General features: G+C 47.4%; 1 protein-coding gene across 9 annotated transcripts in view; it reads right to left on the reverse strand.

Annotated features, from left to right (window-relative positions):
- The window catches only part of mgaa (MAX dimerization protein MGA a), a 40,514-nt gene continuing 28,200 nt past the window's right edge, over nt 1-12,314 (reverse strand). For 7 of the 9 annotated variants that reach the window (XM_044374515.1, XM_044374519.1, XM_044374518.1 and 4 more), the window contains exons 16-28: nt 11,025-11,319; nt 9,342-9,707; nt 7,977-8,941; nt 6,104-6,226; nt 5,897-6,008; nt 4,810-5,099; nt 4,622-4,725; nt 4,028-4,121; nt 3,518-3,629; nt 2,782-3,429; nt 2,130-2,264; nt 1,750-1,878; nt 1-1,093 (exon numbers count right to left, since the gene is read on the reverse strand). In XM_044374515.1, the coding sequence (XP_044230450.1) occupies nt 309-1,093; nt 1,750-1,878; nt 2,130-2,264; nt 2,782-3,429; nt 3,518-3,629; nt 4,028-4,121; nt 4,622-4,725; nt 4,810-5,099; nt 5,897-6,008; nt 6,104-6,226; nt 7,977-8,941; nt 9,342-9,707; nt 11,025-11,319 (4,158 nt within the window). In that variant the 3' untranslated portion in view covers nt 1-308. The remainder of the gene's footprint in view (nt 1,094-1,749; nt 1,879-2,129; nt 2,265-2,781; nt 3,430-3,517; nt 3,630-4,027; nt 4,122-4,621; nt 4,726-4,809; nt 5,100-5,896; nt 6,009-6,103; nt 6,227-7,976; nt 8,942-9,341; nt 9,708-11,024; nt 11,320-12,314) is intronic. The other 2 variants (XM_044374520.1, XM_044374522.1) reach the window with 2 other exon arrangements.

Here is a 12,314-nt window from a genome sequence, read left to right on the forward strand (position 1 = left end):
AATCTCTTCTGGCAACTGCAGCGACATCCCATCATCAGTTGCCTCAAACGTTGCCGTGGTTACACGATGCTGCGGAGGACGGAGCTGAAGGTTTCGATCAGAAAGAAAAACGATGACGTGGACAAAATAAATAAAACACCAAACAACAAACGTCTGAACATCGTTTCAGATCTTCTGTAAACATGAAAGAAAAGTCCGACTCGTCGTCACGGCAACAGCAGGGCTTCTGATTGGCCAGACAGCGTCACATGTTCTCTGCTTTACAGGAAATGATGCGTCACAAACTGCTGCTGAAATGTGGGAACCAATCAGAGAACGACCTTCTGTGACATCATCAGCTGGGCGGGGCTCCTCTCAGTCCCAGAGGCACCAGCCTCGGCATCGGCCTCCACGCCACGCCGCCCTCCCTCTGCCGCACTCCCCCCCCCCCCTGCTGCTGCGGCTCTGTCACTGCTGACGGGGTCCGCCGTTTTGGCCCCGCCCACCTTCATCTGCAGTAGAGGGGGCGGAGCCAGGACGCCGCCTTTAGCGCTCTCGTTAGCGGATCCTTCCTGCGTCGTCTCCGGGTGGCCGTTAAGCCCCGCCTCCTCCATCCCCGTGGTGACGGTGTCATCAGAGTCTGAGTCCAGCTGCAGGAGCCAGGGGCTGTGGGCGTGTCCCTCGCCGTCCCCCGGGACGTCCTTCAGCGGTTTCTCTGGTAACGTCTGCCCGTTGAGGAAGACGATCTCGTCAAGGAGCGACGTCAGACTCTCGTAGTCTGCATCCTGCTGAGGCTCCGCCCCCGGAGGCCCCGCCCCCGGAGGCCCCGCCCCTGGAGGCCCCGCCCCTGTGACATCAGTACGATGAGCGGCGCTCGACCTCGAGGACGGAGAGGACGACGGTCCCTGAGACGAAGACGAGGAGGACTCAGGTGTGATGTCAGTCTGGGATGAAGGCCGGTCCTGATCTTTCATCTGGTCTGAGGGCTGATCAGAGACCGCCGGGGGGCGAGGAGCTGCTGGAGGGGCTTTCTCTTGTTGTTGTTGTTGTTGTTGTTGTTGTTGTGGTGGTGTTGGTGATGTCGGGGGTTTCACCAGGTGCAGCAGGTTTGCAGCTGTGGACGATAAAAACGTCGGTCAGCTGATGTAAACATGTAAACAATGCAGGATGTTAAATGTGTCTGTTAGAAGTAAACATGATGAACGATGAGTCACAAACACCGAATGTAAACATATACAAACAAACAAACAAAGTGAAGATGTTTCAGTCGACTGGTTTCGATGCTCAGTGATTTAGTTTGTTAGTTAATCAGCTGTTAAACTGTTAATTCATTCATTAAGAATGAAACTGATGGTTTGAGTCGATCAGTTCATTACAAAGATAATTAATCACTTACTGACTCGTTAGTGAGTCAATCAGCCAGTAGGTGACCTCGTTAACCAGTTAACCCTCTATGTAAACCGACCAGGCTCGTCTTGGATCAGCATGCTGCTATAGGCCTAGACTGCTGGGGGACTTCCCATGATGCACTGGGCTCCTCTCTCCTCTTCCTCCTCTTCCTCTTCATCTGTATGTATTCATGTAACATCAATGTCGTCACTAACTTTGCTTCTTCCTCTGAGTTTTTTGTGTTTTCACGGTCCTGTCGGCGTCCTTCCCCGTCTGCTGCTGCTGTTGTTGTTGTTGTTGTTGTTATGATTGTTGTTATTAGTTATTAGTTGGTTTGTTAGTTAATTAGTTGGTTCGTTAGTTAATTAGTTGGTTAGTTACCTGTGAGGTTAGTGATGATGAAGGGGGCGGAGCTGCTGTAGATCTTACCGGTGGGTGGGCGGGGCAGTGAGGTGAGATGTATCTGCTGATTGGTCAGACTGGGGATGTTGAGGGTGACTGAGGCCACGCCTACAGAGACAGGAAGAGGACAGGTTAGACTTCAGAATAAAAGCCACAACTACAGAGACAGGAAGAGGACGGGTTAGACTTCAGAATAAAAGCCACAACTACAGAGACAGGAAGAGGACAGGTTAGACTTCAGAATAAAAGCCACAACTACAGAGACAGGAAGAGGACGGGTTAGACTTCAGAATAAAAGCCACGATTACAGAGACAGGAAGAGGACAGATGTTACAGACTTCAGAATAAGAGGTCAGTACCTGGTGTAGGAGGCTGTAGCACCGTTGGTCCCGCCATCAGTGGGCTCAGGGTCAGGACCTGTTGCCCTGGCAACGCTGTGCCAACCAGTGACAGAACCTCAGCAGGAACCAGAGCCTGAAAGGCCGGCGGGTCAGCTGGAAAAATACAGGAAGAAGACGTCACAACAGAGACAACAGGAAGTCCCACAGAGACAACAGGAAGTCCCACAGAGACAACAGGAAGTCCCACAGAGACAACAGGAAGTCCCACACACTCTGAAACTCATCAGTTGTTCTTATTTATTTTTATTCTCAACGTTAAAGCTCAACAGCTGGAACACATCGAGTGTCTTCATGTAACAAACTGACTAGTTGATCATTTCACTAAAATAATAACGATAATAATATGAAATTACTTTTCATAGACGAGCGAGTCTCAGTGTTTTAACCCTTTAAACTTTCTGTCAGTGTGAGTCAGACATTCAGTTATTCAGTCAGGTTGGCGGGATGATCAGATGATCAGATGGTCAGATGATCAGATGATCAGATGGTCAGATGATCAGATGGTCAGTGAGTGTGGTTGGTGCGTGACGGTCGTGTCTTCATGTGTGTCTCAGCCTTTAGAACAAACTCACATCACCTGATCAGTAATCGATCAATACTTCAGTCGTACCTTCCACAGTCGGGAGCAGCAGTGAAGGCGGAGCTGTCGGTGGATTCTTACTGCGAGACAGGATGTTGGGGACCGTCCTCGGCCGGTCCCTCTGCACAGGTGCATTGTGGGACGGGACGGGCTTCGACACGTGCAGGACGCCCTGACTGTTGGCCTGCTGGACAGGTGTGGTGGTGGGCGGGGCGGCGACGGTTTGACTGGGAGTGGGAGGAGTTGCATCTCCTGCTGGAGGATCTGAGGCCCCGCCCCCTACTGCTGGAGGATCTGGGCCCCCGCCCCCTGCTGCTGGAGGATCTGAAGCTCCGCCTCCTGCTACTGGAGGATCTGAAGCCCCGCCCCCTACTGCTGGAGGATCTGAGGCCCTGCCCCCTACTGCTGGAGGATCTGAGGCCGCGCCCCCTACTGCTGGAGGATCTGAGGCCGCGCCCCCTACTGCTGGAGGATCTGAGGCCCCGCCCCCTACTGCTGGAGGATCTGAGGCCGCGCCCCCTACTGCTGGAGGATCTGAGGCCGCGCCCCCTACTGCTGGAGGATCTGAGGCCCCGCCCCCTGCTGCTGGCTGCTGATTGGCTGCTTGGAGCCTCTCATGCTTCTTCTGTTTGGACGACAGGTGCTGCAGCTTCCTCAGGATCCTCTGCTCGCTCTGACCTGCAGTCAGACAGGAACACATATCACCGGTCACATGATGTCAGGGAGTCAGGCTGCTGGCGTCATGATGTCAGTGACGCGTCCTCACCTGACCGCTGGGAGATGTCTCTGATGTAAGCTGCTCTCTGCTGGTTCAGACAGATCTTCACACTCTTCAGGTTCGCCATCTGACTCTGCAGAGACCGGATCTCCTGACGAGCCTGAAACACAGAAACACCTCGGCTGTTCAAACAACCACACAAACGCCGTCCCGCTGGATTCATCCGCCGCTGAAAATAGTCCCCGACAAAGTCACCGTGTCCTCCTGTTCGTTTACTGGTTAAAGTAAACAGTGAGCAGCTGTTTTAGGAAATTACTGAACCTTTTGAAACATGAAACGATGTGTGAGCTGATTTTAAAGTCTTCAGTAGAAGAAACTAAACTTTCTATAAAGTCATTATTAAAACCAGCAGGACTGCAGATCAGCGAGCGTCTGACTCACAGCTGCGTCGGTTTAAAGTTGAAACGATCCTCAGTAGGAACCGATGAGCTCAGAGCTGAGAGACACATCAGTGATAACTCTCGTGTTTACACGGTGAGCAGGTCGTTCAGGTTTTACCTGCTCCAACAGGAGACGCTGAGCGCTGCGAGCTCTGCAGGCGTCCGAGCGTCTCTGCTCTCCGACCAGCTTCTTCTTCACGGCTGAACTGTTTCTGACGACAAACAGACAAACATGAAGTTTAACAGCTGAGAACAGCGACGTTGTTTACATATAGTTATTAAATCTAAACCTTTATTTACATTGTTTAGGGATCAGCTGACAGATGAACGTCAGCTGTTAGTGTCTGAGTGACCTCGATCAACAGCAGCTGCACTTACAAACATCCCATAATGTTAAACAGCTTAATACATCAAATCTATTAAATATTAACTTCTATAAAACAATATTAGAAAGAAAAATTCGGCTGCTTTCATCTCAAGTCTCATCACACTCAGTTATTACATCCTGTCGCACTAACGAGCGTCTCTCTCCTGATTGGCTGCTGGCAGTGACGTCTCGCTCTGATGCTTCCTGTTCTTTAAAAACCTGCTGATATAAATAAAGTTTTTAACCATCAAGACTCAGCAGGTCCACAGTGAACAGTGAGGAAGGGGTCAAAGGTCAAAGACGGACCGGTGATGTCATGATGACATCAGACAGGAAGTCTCTTACTTTGAGTCCACGTTCCTGATGATCCTCGCCAGCCTCCTCTGAGCCTCGTTCAGCCGACTCTCCTCCTCCACCGTCTCCATGGCGACGCTTTGAACCGCGTCCTCCTGACAAACACACACAGACGCTGCGTTCAGGGGAAACGGGTCATTTGAGCGCCGATACACAGCACGACTCTCGTCTCATCTTACGCTGGTGACGGTGACGACGTCGGTCGTCTTGGTGACGACGGCGTCCTCATCAGATGAGTTTTCTGTCGGCTCGTCCGTCTCGTCCAGCAGGTCGACCACCTGCCTCGCATCATCCGCTTCCGCTCTGCTGTTACTTCCTGTCTTGGTGACGACGGCGTCCTCATCAGACGAGTTGTCCGTCAGCTCGTCCGTCTCGTCCAGCAGGTCGACCACCTGCGTCGGATCCGTCTCTGACGGCGCTCTGATGGACTCAGGTGACCTCTGACCTCTGATCAGCTGACTGCTCTCAGCTGCACAAACAACACAAAATGTTAAACTCGATTATTCTGTTTGTTCCTGAGCTAAACGCTAAACGAACCGCTTCAAACCGTCTCAGAGAGATCAGCACCGAGACGGCGACACGTCCGTCACACGAGGACGAGCGTCCGTCACACGAGGACGAGCGTCCGTCACACGAGGACGAGCGTCATCGTCAAGCTGTTCAGTTGACAAAAATCTGACAAAATCCACAGTCTGAAGCTAATATGAAGCTTCAGCGTAGATATCTGTCAACGTTTCAGTCTGTTTAAAGTCTTTTTGTTACTAAACTTCCACCTGCAGCTCAACAGGAAACACAAAGACTGTAAATGTGTCAGATATCCACTGATATGACTCAGACTGATGAAGATGAAGAGAAGCTTCACACAGACTTTTAAATGCACTGAAAGCACATTTGAAGGATCTTTTAATATCCAGTATGAACAGGAGGAATGATTAGACACCTGACTGCTGGTTCAACATACTGGGAACACTGGGAACACTGGGAACAGGTCCTTTAAGTAACAAACTGCATGACAAACTGAGCGTCAGATGTTCTGAATATGGACACACTTCCTGTCTAAATGAAGATAAACTCGTCTTAAACCTGAACTCAGGTTTAGTTTCACTTCCTGATCAGAGCTCAAGTTCAGCTTCAGCCAGCTCGTTACGCTCGTTAAACTCGTTACGCTCGTTACGCTCGTTAAACTCGTTACGCTCGTTAAACTCTTAGAGCTGGTTGAGTTGGAGGAGGGGCTGATATGATGCAGCTCAGTGTTCGGGGTCGTACCTGATGCTGGAGAGATGGTGGAGAGGTACTTGTCCCTCCTCTTCGTCAGCCTGCTCTTCCTCTTCTTCAGGTGCGTCTCAGCCGTCCTCAGCTCCCGGATCACCTGCACCGCCTGAAACACACGACGACAGGCGGTCTGACTTCACACTCATCAACACAGCGAGCGGGCAGACAAGTGAAGAAGAGACAGCTGAGCGGTGACGTGACCTTCTTCAGCGTGGAGATCTTTGACATCTTCTCATCACTCAGTCCGACTTCTCTCCTCAAACCAGCAAACAGCTGCAGCATCTTCCCTCGCCGCCGCCGCTCCACCACCTTATGAAGACGCCGCTGTAAACAGAGCAAGACCATGAAGACGATGAAGATGATGAAGATGATGAGGATGATGAAGATGATGAAGATGATGAGGATGATGAAGATGATGAGGATGATGAAGATGATGAGGATGATGAAGAGCAGGAACCAGAGTGAAGAACTGAAACAGCAACACCCGTTTACTGATTGTTTACTGATTGTTTACTGATTGTTTACTGGCTGTTTACTGATTGTTTACTGATTGTTTACTGATTGTTTACTGGCTGTTTACTGATTGTTTACTGATTGTTTACTGATTGTTTACTGATTTTTTACTGATTGTTTACTGATTGTTTACTGAATGTTTACTGATTGTTTACTGATTGTTTACTGATTGTTTACTGGATGTTTAGTGATTGTTTACTGATTGTTTACTGATTGTTTACTGAATGTTTACTGATTGTTTACTGATTGTTTACTGAATGTTTACTGATTGTTTACTGATTGTTTACTGGATGTTTACTGATTGTTTACTGATTGTTTACTGGATGTTTAGTGATTGTTTACTGATTGTTTACTGATTGTTTACTGATTGTTTACTGGATGTTTAGTGATTGTTTACTGGCTGTTTACTGATTGTTTACTGATTGTTTACTGATTGTTTACTGGCTGTTTACTGAATGTTTACTGATTGTTTACTGATTGTTTACTGGATGTTTACTGATTGTTTACTGATTGTTTACTGGATGTTTAGTGATTGTTTACTGATTGTTTACTGATTGTTTACTGATTGTTTACTGATTGTTTACTGATTGTTTACTGGCTGTTTACTGATTGTTTACTGATTGTTTACTGATTGTTTACTGGCTGTTTACTGATTGTTTACTGATTGTTTACTGATTGTTTACTGATTTTTTACTGATTGTTTACTGATTGTTTACTGAATGTTTACTGATTGTTTACTGATTGTTTACTGATTGTTTACTGGATGTTTAGTGATTGTTTACTGATTGTTTACTGATTGTTTACTGAATGTTTACTGATTGTTTACTGATTGTTTACTGGATGTTTACTGATTGTTTACTGATTGTTTACTGGATGTTTAGTGATTGTTTACTGAATGTTTACTGATTGTTTACTGATTGTTTACTGGATGTTTACTGATTGTTTACTGATTGTTTACTGGATGTTTAGTGATTGTTTACTGATTGTTTACTGGATGTTTAGTGATTGTTTACTGGATGTTTAGTGATTGTTTACTGAATGTTTACTGATTGTTTACTGAATGTTTACTGATTGTTTACTGTATGTTTACTGTATGTTTACTGATTGTTTACTGACTGTTTACTGGATGTTTACTGATTGTTTACTGACTGTTTACTGGATGTTTACTGATTGTTTACTGGCTGTTTACTGGCTGTTTAGTGATTGTTTACTGGATGTTTACTGATTGTTTACTGGCTGTTTACTGTTTATCAGATGACTCAGGGGTTAATTGCAGCTGTGTTTACATTAAGTTTATGTTGTTGTTGTTGTTGTTGTTGTTGTTGTTGTTGTTGTTGTTGTTGTTGAAGCATCACTGAGCTTCCTGAATCTATTTATTGATCATTTTGTTGTGATGCATGTTTCCAGTGATCTGATTGGTCAGAGGCCTGTTGACTCTCTGAAGTGAACTGCAGGATGAGTTACCATGGTGATTCCCCTGCCTGTCGTCATCATCATCATCATCATCATCATCATCATCATCACGTCTTCTCTAATTTCATGAGCTGATAAAAACTCTTACGTTGGTCTTTACGCTCGAGTTCTTCTCTCCGTCGTCATCCGACTCGTCACCGAAGTCCGAGGAGTTGTCCGTCTCTTCGCTGGACGAATCCACCAGATCCACCACTTCCAACGCCCGCTTGGCCCCGCCCACCGTCTCCCCGGTGACGACCCCCATCTCGTCGTCCACGCAGATGATGTCCAGGTCCACCAGGTCGCAGGCCAGCTCGGGCTGAGGGCACTTCCTGTCGGGGGAGGGGGGCGGAGGATGTGCAGGTGTGACCTCTGACCCCGGCGGCGTCCCTGCAGGGACGGCGTCTGTCTGAACCGCAGAGACCGTCACGGTCTTAACGCCGAGTTCAGCACCCTGACCGGCAGAGGGTTTGAGGGAGATGAGGCTGACCGGGGACGGCTGGAGGTGCGTGAAGGAGCCCGCAGACGTCACCGCCTTCGGAGGCGGCGCGGCGGGAACTTTAGTTGCAATCACATGATCCTTGCTGGAGGTGGCGGGGAGGATATTTAAAGTGCACGTCCCCTTCTGGCTCAGGAGATCAGAACTAGGGTGGTTTGGGGAGGGGAGGGGGGGCAACGAGAAGGACCGGAGGCCAGAAAGGGAGAAGGAGGAAGAGGAAGAGGAGGAAGAGGAACCCGCAGACATTACCACCTTTGGAGGTGGGAGGGGAGGAACTTTAGTGACAGTCACATGATCCTTGTTGGAGGTGGCGGGGAAGATTTTCAAAGTGCACGTCCCCTTCTGGCTCATCAAACCAGAACTAGGGCGACGTGGAGCGGGAAGGGGGGGCAAGGAGAGGGACCGGAGGCTGGAGAGGGAGAAGGAGGAAGAGGAGGAGGAGGAGGGGGAGGGGGAGGAGGAGGAAGAGGACGAAGAGGAGGCATCTGTGGAGGTCGACAGTGTCGCCACTGTGGTCGCAGGTGTTTGACTGACGACAGTGACGGGTGGAGCCTGAAGAAGTGTAGGAGGGAGGACTGAGGGGGAGGAGTCAGAGAGAGAGGGGAGGAGTCAGAGAGAGGGGGGAGGAGTCAGAGAGAGAGGAGGAGTCAGAGAGAAGGGAGGAGTCAGAGAGAGAGGAGGAGTCAGAGAGAGGGGGAGGAGTCAGAGAGGGAGGAGGAGTCAGAGAGAGGGGAGGAGTCAGAGTTAATTAGCAAATGTTGGTATTTAGTTTGTGATTATATATGTTAATATTTCTTTCTACAAACAGACGTCTAAACATTTAAAACAGTCATGTCTCTATGTCAACGTAAACACAACGTAAACACAACGTCAGTGCAGCTCAGCTCTACGTGTTTCCTGCCTCTCTGTCAGATAAAAGCAAAGATGCCAAAATAATAATCATAAAACAAACAAACAAACAAACTGCTGACTCACCGGTCTGGACCGGCAGGTTGGGGTTTACTGGTCTCAGCTGGCTGATGCGAAACAGTTGGACCAGTTTCCCGTCAGGTCTGCGGTAGTACTGGACCCCCGCTGGGCCCTGGACCAGCTGCAGGAGCATCGTCTGGGCGGTGGAGGGGGGGGCCGGGGGACCCGGAGGAACGGGAGGCCCCAGAGGCCCCGGGAGCACCGTTGGCACTGGGAGCACTGGAGGCACTGGGAGCACCTGTGGCACTGGGAGCACTGGAGGCACTGGGAGCACCTGTGGCACTGGGAGCACTGGAGGTCCTGGGACGTGAACCATCAACAGCTGAGAGCCTTTAGGAGCCGCCGGGCCCGAAGACACTTTCACAGAATCTGAAACACACAAGTACAGACGGGGCTCAACCTGAGGGTCCGGACCCCGACCGGCTGTCGCAGGATCATCCTGCAGGGTCGCAGGATGTTGCATTCCCAGTAACCAGCACGCTCCACCAGTACTTTTACTTTAATGACTGCAACATATTACTTGTATTTAAAGGTAGAGTTACCTCCAAACTGAACGGAGGCAGCTGATTGGTCAGCCTTCACGGCTGCACAGATGGACGGTTTGAGACGTTTAAGTAAAGTTTGCAGGTGTAACACCAACAACCCAGTTATTATATTATATTGATACATTATATTATAATAAAACATAGATTTATATTTATATTCCTGTGAAATAAAGCTGTTCCAATCAGTCGTACTTCCTGTTTTAGTTGTTTTCGTAATATTGATATTATTGTTGATATGATTAATGTTATTGCCTATTAGCCAAGTAGCTAGCTTAGTAACATACTGAATTATGTTTATTTGATTATTTCTTTTTCCAGGAACTGCTTCGTCTATAACAAACAATCTAAAACCCAAAGATATTCTGTTCACTACGACGCTCAGAAAACAATAAACAGCAAATTATCTCATTTAAGACGTTGAAACCACCAAATATTTTCCGTTTTTTGCTTCGAAACTGACTTCAACAATTAATTGATTATGAAGTTGCTGATTAATTTTTCTGTCAGCTGAATAATCAAATGAATGATTAATCGACTTATCTTTGCATCTCTACTTTATTTTAACTATTTGATTCTATTTTACTAAAATAGCGACTAAGCTAACACAAGCAACAGAGAAACCCATGAGCCCAGTAAGCTAACGTAATTTATCTAGAAAGTAAACTCTAAATTCCCAAATACGACAGTTTTTAATAAAATATGTTTACTGTTAGTGAACCAGTGAACTAACCAGTTATTCCACTGGCAAACATTTAACTTCACTGTTAATAATGGGACAGTCACTGTGCACGTTAGCTCGTTAGCCAAGTAGCTAGTTTGGTAACATAATACTCGGTTAGTTCATTTAGCCTCTTGAAGCAGTTTTGCATGCAGTTTCTTTTAATGAAACATTAACACCTGATTGGGAATTAAACGTGTACGTCTTCAATATTTTAACACCTCTCATGAGAAACACTGTGGAAACATTTACTGTTAAACACAAAAGAACAAAATCTTTGTGAGTTTATCTTCTAAAGCTTCTACTCTGATGTGTGACGTGTATATTTTGTATGAAACTGTCTGTTGAAGGGCAGACGTAGAGAAACAGACAATAAATGGATGAAACAAAAAGACAGGTGAGTTGGGTTTTCACCTGTCGGGGCGGTCGGGAGGCTGAGCGCCGTGACCGGCGGCTGCGGTCGGGCGGGGGCGGTGGAGGTCGAGCCGACGGTGGAGGCTGTGGAGGTGGTTTTGGTGGAAGCCGAGGAGACGGCCGGGGAGGTCAGATCTGAAGTCTGGCTCCTGGGGGGATTAGAGGAGGAGGAAGAAGAAGAAGAACCTTGTTGTTTCCTGTTGGACCCCACCCGGCCGGTCAGATAGGCGGCCAGCCGGTTCGCTGGGTGGAGCGCCCCCATCTTCCCCAACTGGATCTTCGCCAGAGGATAGAGCTTCCCGTTCACCTGAAGACACAAAGACTTCAGTAAAAACTCAACAAACAGTTGAAACGTGAAACTGTTTTAACATCTAAACATGTTGAAATGTCTTAAAATGGAAACACTGAAGTTAAAAACTGTGATTCTACGATCACAATAATTAACACAAGAAATCTCTGCATGAAACGTCTGAATCAGCAGCTGCTTGTGGTTTGGACCAATCGTTGCGTTTAGTGTGGCGGCAACTGACGACAAATCTCACCTGCCAACAAACACGATGCCATAGACGAGCAAAACTGTTCCCAAATGTTCCCAATTGTTCCCAACTGTTTCCAAATGTTCCCAACTGTTCCCAACTGTTCCCAATTGTTCCCAAATGTTCCCAAATGTTCCCAAATGTTCCCAAATGTTCCCAACTGTTCCCAATTGTTCCCAATTGTTCCCAAATGTTCCCAAATGTTCCCAACTGTTCCAAAATGTTCCCAACTGTTCCCAAATGTTCCCAAATGTTCCCAACTGTTCCCAATTGTTCCCAACTGTTCCCAAATGTTCCCAACTGTTCCCAACTGTTCCCAACTGTTCCCAACTGTTCCCAAATGTTCCCAACTGTTCCCAACTGTTCCCAAATGTTCCCAAATGTTCCCAACTGTTCCCAAATGTTCCCAACTGTTCCCAAATGTTCCCAAATGTTCCCAGATGAGGTTTGATTCAGTGAGTCAGGAGACATAATCTGCCTCAAACAACATCAACAACTAGATTTATTTTAATAACATTATTGATGATTTTATTTGCTGCTGATGTTGAGCTGAAAGTTTATTTAATAAAGGTTATAAATGGAACTCAAGTACAGTATTTTCTGTTTTATAGAACGTTGAGTCCTCATGGTTCTCATGTTCAGCTGAAATATAGTTGTGATCTGCAGGAAGTCGTTATGTACGACTCTTCACTGGCAGCAGTTTAAATAAATCACATTATTTTACTTTGCTTGATATTTTTCCAAATTCCTGCAATTTTACTGCAAA

The sequence above is a fragment of the Thunnus albacares genome, chromosome 15 (assembly GCF_914725855.1).
Source record: "Thunnus albacares chromosome 15, fThuAlb1.1, whole genome shotgun sequence".
In the NCBI taxonomy this organism is placed as follows: domain Eukaryota; kingdom Metazoa; phylum Chordata; class Actinopteri; order Scombriformes; family Scombridae; genus Thunnus; species Thunnus albacares.